Source organism: Cannabis sativa, chromosome X, assembly GCF_029168945.1.
Source record: "Cannabis sativa cultivar Pink pepper isolate KNU-18-1 chromosome X, ASM2916894v1, whole genome shotgun sequence".
NCBI lineage: Eukaryota > Viridiplantae > Streptophyta > Magnoliopsida > Rosales > Cannabaceae > Cannabis > Cannabis sativa.
In genome coordinates, this window is record NC_083610.1 from 26,432,901 (window position 1) to 26,450,372 (window position 17,472).

Here is a 17,472-nt window from a genome sequence, read left to right on the forward strand (position 1 = left end):
TTTACACTATACTCTTTTTCCTTTGATCAAGTTTTCAGCAAGATTTTTAATAAGGCAGTTATTATGGACATCCAAGGGGGAGTGTTATAAATATTAATAATTATGTGGATGTCCAAATCTTTTATTTATTACCATTAATTGTAATCAACATTCCTCTTTTTCTTAGTTTCCCTTTTTCTTAGTTTCTTAATATCTCACTCTTGTATTTGTATAAATAGGAGTTCACCCCATTGGAATAAACAACTCAGAAATTCTCATTCACTTTCTCTTTCTCTCTTCATCTTCTTCTTCTTTCCTCTCATCTACTTTATATTATTTTATAACAATAACGATTTTATAACAAATATTAAAGAGGCGAAATCAACAAATAAATTACATGTATTTTTATAACAAAATAAATGAAAAAAATAATTGTCTTTATTTTTTTTTTTGAGAAAAAATTGTTATTATTAAAAAATAGAGTCATTAATAACAACAGAAGAAATTGGAGAAGGAATTTCCCCCAACAAAATTTTATCTTCATCCAATCGAAGAGCAAATTTAGCTAAAGCATGAGCTGCTTCATTAGCATCTTTTTTAGCATGAGATACCTTTGCTCCAGGAAAATAGAATAAAAGATAGGAAATATCATCTACCAAATCATAAAAAGGGATTACAAATCTAGTAGAAGACGTCTTATTAAGTGCATTAACTACCACAAGAGCATCAGTCTCAATAATATGAATTGGTAGTTGATGCTGAATAGCCCAATTAACACTAGGAAAAAATGCTGCAGCTTCCATTTCTTTAGGAGAAAAACACCCTCGGAAAGGCTTCGAGAGACCAGCAATGACATTGCCATAGTGACCTCGAATTAAAGCTCCAAAACCAATTACTGCTCCTGCATTATCACAAGCAGCGTCCACGTTTAATTTGAAACAACCAGCTTCAGGTGGATGCCATTTAGGTCGTGTCTTCGCATGTGGAGACCCTTGATGAGCCTGAGAGTTGCTGTTGTTGAATTTCGCACCAGTTGCAGCAGGTTGTTGTGATGTAGCCTTGTGATATTGAGCCAAATGAGAGGCAGCAAAGGTATGGATAATGTCTGCGGATTTCGGCTTAGTACCATGAATCTCCTTGTTTCGTTCAGACCAAATACACCACATGAGACATGTAATCAATTCTAAATCAGTATCATTATGGGCAGCAGCAACGTGGGAAAAAAATATCAAAACCTTTGATGTTACCAATGTTCAGGATATACACATTGAAATGACACTTTTTCCACACTGACTTAGCTCTATCACAACGAAAAATTGCATGACCAACTGATTCCCAGCTGCATTTACAACGTGCACAGGCAGTAGAAGAAGTGATTTTTCTATGAGCAAGGTTAACAGAGGTAGGAAGTGCATCATTGATTAGTCTCCAGGCAAAAATTTGACTTTTTTGGGGAACTTTAAAGACCAAAACCAGTTCCACCATTGTGTATTTGAGGATGATGATGAATGATCATCCATTGAATCCGAACTTACAGCAAGGTGATATCCCGATTTCACCGTATAAAAACCAGTATCTGAATGGTGCCAAATAAGCTTGTCTTCTTAGGGAAAAGGACTAAGCGAAATAGAGAGGATACGCTCAATGTCAATAACTCCAAAATGTTGCTCTAATATCTGAGTATTATTCGGTTTTGTGCCCTAAATAAAATCCATTTCAGTATAATCAGATCTACTTATTAATAAAGATCAGAAATAACATTTTATGTTGCATTGTTCACATGATTTAGTTCATGATTATATATATAATGTATGAATTCCATTTAAGTCCAGAACATGTAAATTTGTGAATGATTATAGTGTTGTCAGAACAGTGGAATATAATCTTAATTATATGTTCGAAAGTTTATTCCCTGATTTGTCAGAACACTGGATTTAGACTGACATGGTATAATCAGCGATTGGTATTCTTACACCTTGGAAAAGTGTTATGTCCTTTTCAGGACATTGGCAAAGTTTACCAGTATCGAATGTATGGAGTATACATCGGAAGGGACCGATACTGAACTTTGATTAGATATATTAGAATTTACCGTAATATCTATTCAATTCAATATCAATTGTTGATCCTAGATCAAATGATCTTAATCTTGATATGATTAGGTTCAATCTCAAGAGTGTTATTCGTGTTCTTTGATTTGTAAGTTAAGCCTACTTTTGGGTCAGGGTGATACGTACATTTTGAGAACACGGTAGTGCAATTGAGTGGGAGAGCTAATATAAATATGGAATCTATAGCTTCTATCTGGCGAATAGAAAGTAAAGGATGATTTCCTTCGAGCTTAACCAAACGAAAATGAAGGGTGGAGTACTCATTTCTCTTAGCTGAAATATCATTTATACAGGGTTAAGTGTTTTAAGGATAAAATACATTGTAGGGTGTTACGGTAATTTAATCCCTTTACAGTGTAGATCATCTATATAGAGGATCATTGATCAAATTAGGATTATAATAATGGATAACTAATGATGTGTCTATATCATGGAACATATAGAGTGTTCTATATGACTGAGAGTGCAATTCCAAGTTCTAAGTGTGGATTCAATAAGGAATTAATAAGTTAGGGAATTTACTTGGTCAATTCGGTTCGACTTATTGGAAGCTCAGTTATATAGACCCATGGTCCCATACTAGTTGAGACCATACTTCTTGTAAGACTCAGTTAATTGATTTTGTTTAATCAATTGTAATTCTAAAGTTAGACTATGTCCACTTTATGAATTTTCACTAAGCAAGGGCGGAATTGTAAAGAAAAGAGATTCTAGGTTTATTTATTAATTAAGATACTTTATATGTCTAAATTAATAAATATATTAAATAGCAATATTATTTAATAATATTTTTAAGTTATTAAATAATTAGAATTGGCATTTAAAAGGTTAAATTGGAAAATTGGCATTTTTGAGAAAATGGGAATGAAAAATAACAAAATGGGAAAGTTGCAAAGTGAGGCTCAATTTCCTTAAATGGCCGCCCACTATGCAAAGCCTTTTACCATTTTATTTTTCCATTATTTTAGTGCCATACAATTCTAACCTAAACCTAGAGAGCATTCTATAAATAGAAAGTGTTGGCGTCAGGAAACTCATGACTTTGCACATTGTTTCCTTCAGAGAAAAGCTTTGCCCCCCTTCTCTCTCTTTTCCTCTCTAAAATTTTGAAATTCCTTGAGTGAATGAGTAGTGCCCACACACATCAAGTGGTACCTCAATCATAGTGTGTAAGACTATGGATAATCAACATCAAAGAAGTAGAGAAGGAGATCCAGATTCAGATCTTGATAATGCTCTGCTACAGAAAGGAATCAAGGGCTAGAGATCTGAATGGAAGGAGTCATTATATTCCGCTGCACCCAATGTAAGGTTTTCTTAAACTCTTATGTGTTTATTTCACTGTTTTAGAATTCATATTAGGATGTTAATGAAACATACTTGGTAGTAAATCTAGATCCTGGTAAAATATTTCCAACAAGTATCCCATTGCCAATTCAAAGAGATATAGTGTTCAATTGTGAAGAGGGGATCACCACCATAATAATAAGGAGTAAAAGAAGTATTTCCAGGTAACCATGGATCCGTTGCACACCGTACATTTTTCCATGTACCAATTTTCCATCTTAGGCCTTTCAACAACAACTTTTTACCATCACATATACTCTGCCAGGTGAGAGAAGGTAGAGTGCCTTTTTGTGCCGAGAGAAAATCACCATTCTTAAAATAACGGGCTTTAAATACTCTTGCCAGAAGAGAATCAGGGATATCCAATATTCTCCATGCTTGTTTTGCTAAAAGATCCTGATTAAAGTGGATGAATGATCGAAAGCCCATTCCACCATCAGCTTTTGAGCACATGAATTTCCATTTCTTCCAAAGTATTTTTGAATTATTTGTATTGGAACCACACCAAAAGTTAGCCATTATAGACTCTAATTGGTTGCAAAATTTATTCGGTAGACTGAAACAACTCATGTCATAAGTTGGAATTGACTGGACAACAACTTTTAATAGTACTTCCCTGCCACCGATAGAAAAGAGCTTAGCATGCAATTGATTCATGAGTTTCCATATACGATCTTTGATACCACTAAAAAGCTCCTTTTTATCTTTACCAGCATACGATGGGATGCCTAAGTATTTCTCATGGAGAGCACAAATAGGCATACTGTAGCACCGTAACTAACACAGGCGTATTACGTGATTTTTAAACGTACTGTGCAGCTCGTTGCTAATCAACGAGGTTTATGGAAAAACGTGATTAATTAAAATTTTGCTTTTAATTAAACTTATAAACCATATTACAAAAGACTCGGGATCCCGATTTATAAAACCATTTACAAAAGTTTTAACCGTTTAACTATTACATAAAATTAAAAGTCGTCTAACGACCAGTTACAAAAATTCAGCCTTGCTGTCCCGAGGATCGTACGCTCCAGGCCTAACCGCCCCGACATGTACAATCTCATAAGCTCGCTCACGGTCCATCAGCAATAGCCTTGCCTTTACCTACACGTGAACATAAACTGTGAGTCGACAGACTCAGTAAGAAAAGCATAATAATAACATACATAATACTAACTGCCGTGTCCAACACGATACTGAGTCCCGCTACTGCCATGTCCAACATGGTACTGAGCCACTACTGCCATGTCCAACATGGTACTGAGTTTTGAACGTTCATAGGGACGGTACTATTGACAAGTATCCTCCTGATCGGTCGAACCGGTCATACTCCGGCTGCTGGTCATACTCCAGCCTGTACCGACGGGATAGGTCAATAGCACTGAACCACCAACCAAATGTCAGCCTGATCGGTCGAACCGGTCATACTCCGGCTGCTGGTCATACTCCAGCCTGTACCGACGTGACAGGGTTGGATGGTTCGAAGCCTAAATACATAACTAATGTAATCTAGCAGGCTTCCTACATGCACGCTAAACATGTAATCTACATATGCATACTGTTATACTAATCTTACCTGGATTCCGATTTCAGGTGTGCCGGTCAACCTGACTGGAACTGAAGCTGAGTGGCGGATTACTGGCTCCTAAACCATAAAAATCACAACGCTATAAGTGACACGCTAAATCACTTCCCGGGGACTAAAACTAGGAACTAAAAGTTTCCCTATCGATAAAAAGCATGGCAATACCCCCTAAAACATAAAAACGAGGAAAACTAGGGTCCCTGAATTTTCCCCAACCGGTAGACCGGTTGCCCAACCGGAATTCCGGTTCTGGAAAATTCAGAACCCTCATCCGGAATTCCGGATGAGCAACCGGAATTCCGGTTCCTCGCAGGCAGCCAACTAAAATTTTCATAACTCGACCAATTCAACCCCAATTGGTACCAAACTTTCCAGACCTGCTCTAAACACCCCAAAGAACAAATCTAAGGCCTCAAAACCACCCAGAAAACACATACACAAAAATCACCATTAAAGACCAAGCTTTGAGTTCCAAAACTCAAACTTGGTTAAATCCACTAACATGCATCCAAACCTAGTTAATTCTACTCAAATAAGCTTGAAATAGCTTCTGAAAACACACAAGAACATCCAGCAACTTCACAGAAACAAAATGAACCATTTCACTCAAAAATTCATAACTTTTTCACATAAACATTTAACCAACTAGAACAAGGATTCAAGCATGCAATTCCATCACATTAAACCTACTGAATTCAACACTTTAATCACAGAAACAACAACAATAATATCCAGCAGCAACAACACCAAAACACCATGCATGCATCACCATTTTTCATCATTTTTTTCAAGAAATTACAACAAGAAAGGTTAGAGACTTTACCAAGGATTAGAAGAACACTTAGATAGGATAAAACTAGCTTGAAAATTGAAAGAAAACCAGCCCTTGAACCCCAAGCCTTCAGCCGAAAAAGAGAGAGAGAAAAGAGAGGTTTTCCAATTTTCTAATTTTTCTAACTTTGAAATTTTTGGATAAATGAATTAAACCCCCATTACATAACCCTTATTTCAGCCAAATAATACTAAAAATTAAACATTAAATTTTCAAATAAAAAGACACTAAAAGACAAAACACTAATGGGGCAAAAAGACCATTTTGCTCCTCCACCATAAAATCATGAAAATCATACTAAAGGGGTATTTTTGGGAAATTCTAAATTCCCGGCCATTCCCGACATTCCCAATGTCTAAAACCCGTCCCCAAACTACTAACATACTAAGTTGTGATTTCTACTGAGCCAAACGCCGAGTTCCAAAATACCGGACACCGGAAATGCAAAATATGCAAGATACTGAATAACATAAATAATCGAATAATAAATTATTTAAATAGCTATAAATAATTTCATAATTAACATAAACAACTGCTAATTTCCAAATTAACTAAGCGGGCTTTACAACTATTCCCCCCTTAAAAGGATTTCGTCCCCGAAATCTAACCTGAATAACTCTGGATATTGAGCTCTCATATCTGACTCTAGCTCCCAGGTGGCTTCCTCCACCTTGCTGTTTCTCCAGAGAACCTTGACCAATGCTATGGTCTTATTCCGAAGGACTTTATCCTTTCTATCCAGGATCTGCACTGGTTGTTCCTCATATGACATGTCTGGCTGAAGCTGAAGACTCTCATAACTGAGTATATGAGAGGGGTCTGAAACGTATTTTCTCAACATCGAGACATGGAATACGTTGTGCACTGCTGACAAGGCTGGAGGCAATGCTAACCGATATGCCACTTGACCTATCTTCTCGAGAATCTCGAAAGGTCCTGTAAATCTAGGGCATAACTTGCCTCTTTTCCCGAAACGTTTAATCCCCTTCATCGGAGATACTCGTAAAAACACATGGTCCCCTACTCGGAACTCAACATCTCTGCGTTTCGGATCTGCGTAACTCTTCTGTCTGCTCTGTGAGGCAAGCATTCTAGCTTTTATCTTTTCTATTGCCTCATTGGTCCGCTGAACTGACTCTGGACCTAGGTATTTCCTCTCCCCTGTCTCATCCCAGTGGATAGGGGATCTACATTTCCTACCGTACAACAGTTCATAGGGAGCCATCCCTATCGTACTCTGATAACTGTTGTTGTACGAAAATTCTATCAACGGTAGATACTTATTCCATGAACCCTCAAAGTCCATAACACAGGCTCTCAACATATCCTCCAATATCTGAATTGTCCTTTCGGACTGACCATCCGTCTGAGGATGGAATGCTGTACTGAATTTTAGCTTCGTACCCATTGCCCGTTGCAAACTTTGCCAGAATTTGGAGGTGAATTTCGGATCCCTGTCCGAAACTATAGACTTCGGTACCCCGTGAAGTCTCACTATCTCCCTGACATATAACTCTGCCAACTGATCCACTGTAAACGTTGTTCTAACCGGCAGAAAATGAGCAGATTTCGTAAATCGGTCCACCAGTACCCAGATGGAATCAAACAAACCCGTGGTCCTAGGTAACCCGACCACAAAATCCATCGCAATATCCTCCCATTTCCATTCTGGTAGGGTTAGAGGCTGCAACAACCCTGCTGGTCTCTGATGTTCAGCCTTGATCTGTTGACAAGTGAGGCATCTCGATACAAATTCTACCAAATTCTTCTTCATACCGTTCCACCAGAAGTACGGTTTCAAATCTTGGTACATCTTGGTGGTGCCGGGATGCAGAGAATATGGAGTAGAATGAGCCTCCTCAAAGATCTCATTTCTAAGTTCCGCCCTGCTCGGGACACAAACCCTGGCTTTATACAAAAGCATCCCACTATCTGACACTGAAAAGTCCTTGGCTTGACCAGCCAATACCTCATCTCGGATTTTCACTAACTCCGGATCTGTCATCTGAGCGACTTTTATTCTTTCTAATAGATCAGATTGCAGCGTCAAGTTGTGAAGCTGACCTACCACAAACTCAATGCTGGATCTAACCATATCCTCAGCTAGCTGGGGTGAGATCTGAACCATGCTAGCTACTTGCCCGGGACCCTTTCTACTCAGGGCATCGGCCACTACATTGGCTTTTCCGGGATGATAGAGGATCTCACAATCGTAATCCTTCACTAATTCCAACCAACGCCTTTGTCTCATGTTCAAATCTTTCTGAGTAAAGAAATACTTGAGACTTTTATGGTCGGTATAGATCTCGCACTTCTCCCCATAAAGGTAATGCCGTCAAATCTTCAGTGCAAAAACCACTGCGGCCAATTCTAAATCATGAGTCGGGTATCGCTGTTCATAATCCTTTAACTGACGGGAGGCATAAGCGATAACCCGATCGGCTTGCATCAATACGCACCCCAAACCCTGTTTGGATGCGTCACAGTAGACTACGAACTTCTCCTTGTCCGAAGGCAAAGCTAGTACCGGAGCAGTAATCAACCTCTGTTTCAGCTCCTGAAAACTAGCTTCGCATTTATCTGACCAGATAAACCGCTGATTCTTCTTTGTAAGCTCGGTTAGGGGCATTGAGATTTTGGAGAACCCCTCCACGAACCTACGGTAGTACCCAGCTAATCCCAAGAAGCTTCTGATCTCTGTCACTGTCTTCGGTCTCGGCCAATCCCTGACGGATTCAATCTTCCCGGGATCCACCTTGATCCCATCTTTACTCACAATGTGCCCTAGGAAGGACACCTGAGACAACCAGAACTCACATTTCTTGAACTTGGCATAGAGCTTATGTTCTCGAAGTCGTTGCAGTACCATCTGAAGATGTAACTCGTGCTCCTCTTCTGATTGAGAGTACACGAGGATGTCGTCGATAAACACAATCACACAGATATCGAGGAAATCCTTGAATACTCCATTCATCAGGTTCATGAATGCTGCAGGAGCATTGGTTAGTCCGAATGACATAACCAGAAACTCGTAGTGTCCATACCTAGTGCGGAAAGCCGTCTTCGGAATGTCCTCCTCTCGGATTCTCAACTGATGATAACCCGAACGGAGATCAATCTTAGAAAAGACCGTCTTCCCCTGAAGCTGATCGAACAAGTCATCGATCCTAGGTAATGGATATTTATTCTTCACCGTCAGCTTGTTCAATTCCCTGTAGTCGATGCACATCCTCATAGATCCATCCTTCTTCTTGACGAACAAAACCGGGGCTCCCCAGGGTGACACACTGGGCCGAATGAACCCTATGTCAAACAACCCTTGGAGCTGAATCTTTAATTCCTTAAGTTCAGCTGGAGCCATCCTATACGGGGCTTTGGAAACCGGATCCACCCCTGGTGCCAAGTCAATCACGAAATCAATCTCCCGCTGAGGTGGTAACCCTGGAAGTTCTTCGGGAAAAACGTCCAAAAATTCCCGAGCCACTCTGATGTCCTCTGGCCGAATGGTGTCTGGCCGAGTGGTGTCCACCACCACGGCCAGAAACCCTAAGCACCCGCCGTGCAACAATTCTCTCGCTGACATAGCCGAGATCACCGGGATCCGAGATCCCTGAACCGAACCCACAAATACAAACGGTTCTTCACTTTCCGGTTGGAAGACCACCATCTTCCTTTTACAATCAATGCTCGCCGAATATTTAGATAGGAAATCCATTCCTAAAATAATATCAAATTCGACTAAGCTCATCTCTATCGGTATCGCCGCTTAACTCTCTACCATCTATCCCGATCGGCATAGACCTAATCCACCTATTGGAGATAACCAATTCTCCGCCAGGTAACAGGGTTCCAAACCCTGATTCATATCTATCAAAGGGTCTACCCAATTTACTAAAGACTCTGGCCGCCACATAAGAATGTGTAGCCCCAGAATCAAACAGCACTGAATATAGCGAGTTGTTAATAAAAAGCTGACCTGTGACAACTGATGGGCTGGCATCTGCATCAGCCTGCGTGATAGCGAATACCCTGGCTGGAGTGGGTATCGCTGGAGCTCTCGGTGCCTCTGGTCGGAGCTGGGGACATTCCCTCTTGAAGTGTCCGGGCATGACACAATGGAAGCATCCCTGACCTTTGCACTCACCCCGATGGTGCCTCTTGCAGCTAGGGCACTCGGGATAGGAGAATCGGGTCTCATTACCACTAGGACGACTCCCTCGCCCGGTTCCCCCGAACCTCTTGTTCGACTCGAGCCGCCGAAGCGATGGGTGCCTTCTTCCTCTCGATAAATGGCCGAACCACTACTCCCCGCTATAGCCTCGATGCAGAGGGGTAGGAGCCCCGCCACCAACCGGAGTACTGGCTGATTCTGACATACACCCCACTGCGCCCTCAGCTCGCAGTGCCTTCTCCACCATCTGAGCATAGGTGGTGCTGTCGTCGGTGGTGATCATCAGGTCATGCCTGATCTTGGGGTTCAACCCGTCCAGATATTTCTCCTTCTTGCTGAAGTCGGTCGGCACAATTCCCTAGGCTAACCTCGCCAACCGATCAAACTGAGTAGTATACTCAGTGACGCTCATGTTCTCCCGCTGGGTCAGGTGAACGAACTCTTTCCTCTTGGCGCTTCTAACCGCCTCGTTGTAGTATTTCGCATTAAAGAGTTCCTGGAACCTTTCCCAGGTCATGGTGGTGACATCATGAATCTGAGACACCATGTCCCACCATACCAGGGCGTCCTCCTGGAACTGAAACGTGGCGCACACCACTCTGTCGTTACCGGTGACACCCATGAAGTTCAGAATTTTGGTGATCACCGTCAGCCACTGTTCGGCTTTCATTACATCTGGACCTCCCAGGAATACCGGAGGTGCTTGCTTCCGGAACCGCTCATACAATGGTTCCAATCTATGGGCCGCCACCACTATCTCGGCCTGGGCAGCAGGGGTAGGTGCCACCGGAACTATGGGCACAGAACCGGCAGGAGCACCCCGTCGTCTCAACCTCCGAATCTCGAGGTCTTGCTCTTCGATCCGGCTTGCATCTCCGCAAACCGTAACTCCCGGCCGGACTCCCCGATCGGCCGGGGAGCCCGGGCAGCTGTGGCGGGTTCTCATCACCCCGGCCACGAGCCCTGCCTCGGGGACCTCTGCCTCGGCCCCTAGCAGGTGGGGGAAACTGAGCTCCCTGTCCTTGATTCGACCCTACGGAGTTGCCCTGACTCCTGGTAGTCCGCCTGGCGTCCATCTAGTTAGAACCGCCTGCGAAACCAAGAGTTGGCATATCAGGTCGTATTCAAGGCGAGCTTACTAATGCCGCTTAATTTGGAAATTAAAAACGAAACATGCGCCTATTCTACTATCAGGCTACTAACATGCTTCCTAACAGGCTTTTCTTTTTCATAACTGAATAAAATAAACTACTAAAGCAATAAAGGCTTACTGAACCGTGAACCGAGCTAACTGCTGATGATGATTGTACATGTCGTGACGATCTTCGGAAGACAACCTGGCGGCTCTGATACCAAATTGTAGCACCCTAACTAACTCAGGTGTATTACGTGATTTTTAAACGTACTGTGCAGCTCGTTGCTAATCAACGAGGTTTATGGAAAAACGTGATTAATTAAAATTTTGCTTTTAATTAAACTTATAAACCATATTACAAAAGACTCGGGATCCCGATTTATAAAACCATTTACAAAAGTTTTAACCGTTTAACTATTACATAAAATTAAAAGTCGTTTAACGACCAGTTACAAAAATTCAGCCTTGCTGTCCCGAGGATCGTACGCTCCAGGCCTAACCGCCCCGACATGTACAATCTCATAAGCTCGCTCACGGTCCATCAGCAATAGCCTTGCCTTTACCTACACGTGAACATAAACTGTGAGTCGACAGACTCAGTAAGAAAAGCATAATAATAACATACATAATACTAACTGCCGTGTCCAACACGATACTGAGTCCCGCTACTGCCATGTCCAACATGGTACTGAGCCACTACTGCCATGTCCAACATGGTACTGAGTTTTGAACGTTCATAGGGACGGTACTATTGACAAGTATCCTCCTGATCGGTCGAACCGGTCATACTCCCCGCCGGGTCATACTCCACCGTACCGACGGGATAGGTCAATAGCACCGAACCACCAACCAAATGTCGACTGATCGGCCGAACCGGTCATACTCGAGCTGCCGGTCATACTCCACTGTACCGACGTGACAGGTTGGATGGTTCGACGCCTAAATACATGACTAATGTAATCTAGCAGGCTTCCTACATGCACGCTAAACATGTAATCTACATATGCATACCGTTATACTAATCTTACACGGATTCCGATTTCGTGTGTGCCGTCAACCCGACCGGAACCGAAGCCGAGTGGCGGACATCGGCTCCTAAACCATAAAAATCACAACGCTATAAGTGACACGCTAAATCACTTCCCGGGGACTAAAACTAGGAACTAAAAGTTTCCCTATCGATAAAAAGCATGGCAATACGCCCTAAAACATAAAAACGAGGAAAACTAGGGTCCCTGAATTTTCCCCAACCAGTAGACCGGTTGCCCAACCGGAATTCCGGTTCTGGAAAATTCAGAACCCTCTTCCGGAATTCCGGATGAGCAACCGGAATTCCGGTTCCTCGCAGTGACCAACTAAAATTTTCATAACTCGACCAATTCAACCCCAATTGGTACCAAACTTTCCAGACCTGCTCTAAACACCCCAAAGAACAAATCTAAGGCCTCAAAACCACCCAGAAAACACATACACAAAAATCACCATTAAAGACCAAGCTTTGAGTTCCAAAACTCAAACTTGGTTAAATCCACTAACATGCATCCAAACCTAGTTAATTCTACTCAAATAAGCTTGAAATAGCTTCTGAAAACACACAAGAACATCCAGCAACTTCACAGAAACAAAATGAACCATTTCACTCAAAAATTCATAACTTTTTCACATAAACATTTAACCAACTAGAACAAGGATTCAAGCATGCAATTCCATCACATTAAACCTACTGAATTCAACACTTTAATCACAGAAACAACAACAATAATATCCAGCAGCAACAACACCAAAACACCATGCATGCATCACCATTTTTCATCATTTTTTTCAAGAAATTACAACAAGAAAGGTTAGAGACTTTACCAAGGATTAGAAGAGCACTTAGATAGGATAAAACTAGCTTGAAAATTGAAAGAAAACCAGCCCTTGAACCCCAAGCCTTCAGCCGAAAAAGAGAGAGAGAAAAGAGAGGTTTTCCAATTTTCTAATTTTTCTAACTTTGAAATTTTCGGATAAATGAATTAAACCCCCATTACATAACCCTTATTTCAGCCAAATAATACTAAAAATTAAACATTAAATTTTCAAATAAAAAGTCACTAAAAGACAAAACACTAATGGGGCAAAAAGACCATTTTGCCCCTCCACCATAAAATCATGAAAATCATACTAAAGGGGTATTTTTGGGAAATTCTAAATTCCCGGCCATTCCCGACATTCCCAATGTCTAAAACCCGTCCCCAAACTACTAACATACTAAGTTGTGATTTCTACTGAGCCAAACGCCGAGTTCCAAAATACCGGACACCGGAAATGAAAAATATGCAAGATACTGAATAACATAAATAATCGAATAATAAATTATTTAAATAGTTATAAATAATTTCATAATTAACATAAACAACTGCTAATTTCCAAATTAACTAAGCGGGCTTTACACATACCAAGCACATTATGAAAACGATCACGAATACCTTGAGTAGCATTAGGTGAGAATGACATAACAGTTTTCTCAGTATTCAGAAGTTGTCCTGACGCTCTATGATAATGATCAAGTACTCGATTAACAGCCTGGCAAGAGTCTTCTGTAGCTTGACAGAATAGCAAGCTATCATCTGCAAAAAGAAGGTGGGATATAACAGGAGCACCCTTCGCAATTGATAAACCTTTCAGATGGCCCATGGTTTCTTCATGTTTCAATAAAGCTGATATTCCTTCAGAGCATATGAGAAACAAATAAGGTGATAACGGATCCCCCTAACGTAAGCCTCTCTTAGGAATAACAGAACCCTTGACCGCTCAATTGAGGTTGAAAGAGAGAGTCGCAGGAATGAAACCGTGGGCTGACTGGGAGAATTTGGGCACCAAAATGTTTGAACAATATCCCTGCAATCAGTATCTTTGAGCCACATTTGCTCAAATTGAAACCTTGTACGCCTCTGAGAAGAAGGAGCTGACAGATGAGGTTGTGACACAGTATATGCAATTGCTCTTTGATCCGAATGGTAAAAATCATGATGGGAAAGAGTGGCATCAGTAAAAAAATCTGACCACTTATTATCAGTGAAACCTCTATCAAGTCTTTCTCGAACAACATTCGCATGATGATTTTTATTTGTCCATGTAAAAAGATCGCTAGTAAAAGGGATAGCCCTAAAATTACAACAGTCAATAGTTCTTCTAAAGTTATCCAATAGCATGTCATCATCTCTAGGAGGACCCCCATCTTTATCCTCATTTGAAAGTAACTCATTAAAGTCTCCAAGAACCAACCAAGGTAAATTAGAAGCATTAGAGACAAGCTACTTAAAAGATTCCAAGTGTTGATTCTCAAATGTGTTTCAGGTGCTCCATAAAAGGCAGTAAAGTGAAATTTGTGGAAATTATCGGATGAAACTAAAACATTAAAGTGATTCATTGAGTATGAATTAAGAGTTACATCAATATTAGCCAACCATAACAGCAATAAACCACCCTTCAAACCCAACCTAGGGACTTCAAGTCCATTACTAAATTTAAATGAAGAACGAAAAACGATCAACGAAATTATATTTTAATTTAGTCTCCACAAGAAAAAGCAAGTCAGGACGCTGCTCTTTGACTAGCAGCTTCAGAAATCTGAATGTCGAAGGGTTTCCCAATCCCCTGACATTCCAGCTTATAATTTTTATTGCTGGGGGTGGGGCTGCATTGGTGCAACCTCTGCTGAACAAGATGACTTTCCTTCAACTGAATTTGTTGACTGATCAGAAACATGTTGCCAGGATGACCCATCTGTTGGAATATATTTTACCAGGATCTTAGATCTACTCACAAGTATGTTGCTTAAACACCCTAAATATGAACTTTCTAAAACGATAAATTAAACACATATAAAGTTAAGAAAACCTTACATTGATGCAGCGGAATTAATGTCTCCTTCCACTCAGATCTCTAACCCTTGAATCCTTTCTGTAGCAGAGTATAATCAAGATCTGAGCCCGAATGTCCTTCTTCTTCAAGTTTGATCCTTCACAGTCTTCCAATCTATGATTGAGTTACTGCTTGTTGTGTGTGGGCACTCACTCTTTCACTAGGGTCACGAAATTGATGAAGGGAAAAGAGAGGGATGATTTCGGCCAGGTATAGAAAGTGGGGAAGGCTCAGTTTTTCTGAAGAGAGAAATTTCTGTCAGATTACTAATGAAAGCATGTGAAAGCATGTGTTGTGACTGAGCCATCACTTTCTATTTATAGGCAACTACTAGGTTTAGGTTAGGAATTATTTGGCATTAAAATAATGAAAATATTAATTTGAAATCCCACATTAAGTGGCCGGCCATGGTGTAGTATTGGGCCTCACTTGATTTTGCAGTTTTATCAAATTTTTATCTCTATTTTCTCAAAAACGCCAATTTTCCAATTCTAATCTTTTAAATGCCAAAACTAATTATTTAATAACTAAAATAGATTATTAAATAATATTGTCATTTAATTTAATTATTAATTAGACATATAAAGTCTATTAATAAATAAATAAACCTAGAAACTCTTTTCTTTACAATTGCACCCTGCTTAGTGAAAATTCATAAAATTAGACATAGTCTAACTTTAGAATTATAATTGATCAATCACGAATCAATTAATGAGTCTTACAAGTAGAATGTTCTCAGCTAGAATGGGGACCATGGATCTATATGCTGAGCTTCCAATAAGTGAGCCAAATTTACCAAGTAAATTCCTACTTATTAATTCTTCGTTGAATCCACTCTTAGAACTTAGAATTGCACTCTCAGACTTATATAGAGCATATTGTATGTTCCACGATATCAATATACTATCTCATTTAACCATTGTTATAATCTTATTGTTATTTAAAGATACTCTATATAGATGATCTACATCGAGATGGGATTTCTTTACCGTTCTCAACCCTCAATGTATTTTGCCCCTTAAAACACTTAGCTACCTGTAAATGGTGTTTAGTGATCTAATAATTAGTCAGTTAAACAAGAGCTCATCCATTTACTTCTATTTGCTAAGCTCGAAGGGAATGATCACTTGACTTCTATACACCAGTAGAAGCTATAGATTCCATATTTATGTTCATCACTCCCACTCAATCATACTATCATGTTCCCAAAATATACGTATCACCCTGACCCAAAAGTAGGCTTAACTAATAAATCAAAGAACATGAATAGCACTCCTGAGTTGAGCCTAAGCATATCAGGATTTAGATTCTTTTAATCTGATGATCAACTACTGATATTGACTTGGAAAGATATGTATAACGATAAGTTTGTAATATCTTAACTTAGTTGCAATATCGGTCCAGTCCAATGTATACTCCATACATTCGAAACTAGTATACTTTACTAATGTCCTGGAAAGAACATAACACTTACTCCAAGTGTAAGTACACATCATCGCTGATTATCACATTAGTGTAAATCCAATAACACTGATGAAACAGGGACCAAGTCTTTTGATTCATATGATCACAATCACATTCCACTGTGTTGACGATACTGTAATTGTGAATAAACATATGATCTGGATTTAACTGATTCTGTGTGTATGAATGTAATAAACATATTAAACCATTAGCATGTAAAATTCATGCAAACATCAATCACTTCTAATTTCTTATATTGATAACTAATCAGATTGTAAAGAGTTTTATTTAGGGCATAAAACCCAACAAACTCCCACTTGCACTAATGTAAAACAAACTGTGCAAATAGGTCAATCTGATGTCTTGATCTTCAGATCAAGTGTAGTATATTTGAATCCACCCAAACTTCTGGAAACTAGTTCATAAATACTCTTATGAAACATCCTTTACTATATGCTTTACTCATCAAGGGATACTGAAATCTTTACTGTTTTAAAAGTACACCTGAATTAACAGAAGACATATCTCTCATATTTTAAAATATGGAATTGAGATAATATAGTGTAGACTTTCTTCAACAATATAACTTTCTGGTATTTTCGAATTGACAAACTTATAATTCTTCTTTGGTAGAGCTTGAATTATTATTCAATAATTCGTCCACCCCCAAAGTAAGCACCATCTTATAGAATTTCAAAATTAGATGGTGTGATATAAAGACAACTGATACACAGTTCCTTAATATCTAACATATAGATCACTTTCATAAATCCTTCTTGAATATCTTCTAATGTTCCCTATTTGATTACATCTCAGATAGCTCCCACTCAATAGCAGATGTCTGGTTAAATAATACTTTTAACCTCTGATTGTTTAGAGAGTTACCTAGTTGTGACTTTTGTATTAGTCTGAAACTTTAAGTCAAGACTAAGTCATCAACAT

At 39.8% G+C, this 17,472-nt stretch overlaps 1 protein-coding gene across 1 annotated transcript; it reads right to left on the reverse strand.

Annotated features, from left to right (window-relative positions):
• Positions 1–449: 449 nt before the first annotated feature.
• LOC133032110 (uncharacterized) lies at positions 450–13,836 on the reverse strand. The gene is made up of 4 exons (XM_061105949.1): positions 13,599–13,836; positions 3,509–4,165; positions 1,309–1,436; positions 450–1,214 (listed from the first exon to the last, which is right to left on the reverse strand). The coding sequence occupies exons 1-4, from the start codon at positions 13,834–13,836 to the stop codon at positions 450–452; spliced, it is 1,788 nt and encodes a 595-aa protein (XP_060961932.1).
• Between the last annotated feature and the right edge of the window lie 3,636 nt (positions 13,837–17,472).

What these genes read in the sequence shown, in the direction of transcription:
- LOC133032110 (XM_061105949.1), bottom strand. Translation starts at nt 13,836, where the DNA reads ATGGGCCATCTGAAAGGTTTATCAATTGCGAAGGGTGCTCCTGTTATA. An exon ending in GAATTGGCAATGGGATACTT is followed by an intron (nt 1,437 to 3,508) that starts GTTGGAAATATT and finishes TGGTCTTTAAAG; the next exon opens with TTCCCCAAAAAAGTCAAATT. An exon ending in GTAAATGCAGCTGGGAATCA is followed by an intron (nt 1,215 to 1,308) that starts GTTGGTCATGCA and finishes GTAACATCAAAG; the next exon opens with GTTTTGATATTTTTTTCCCA.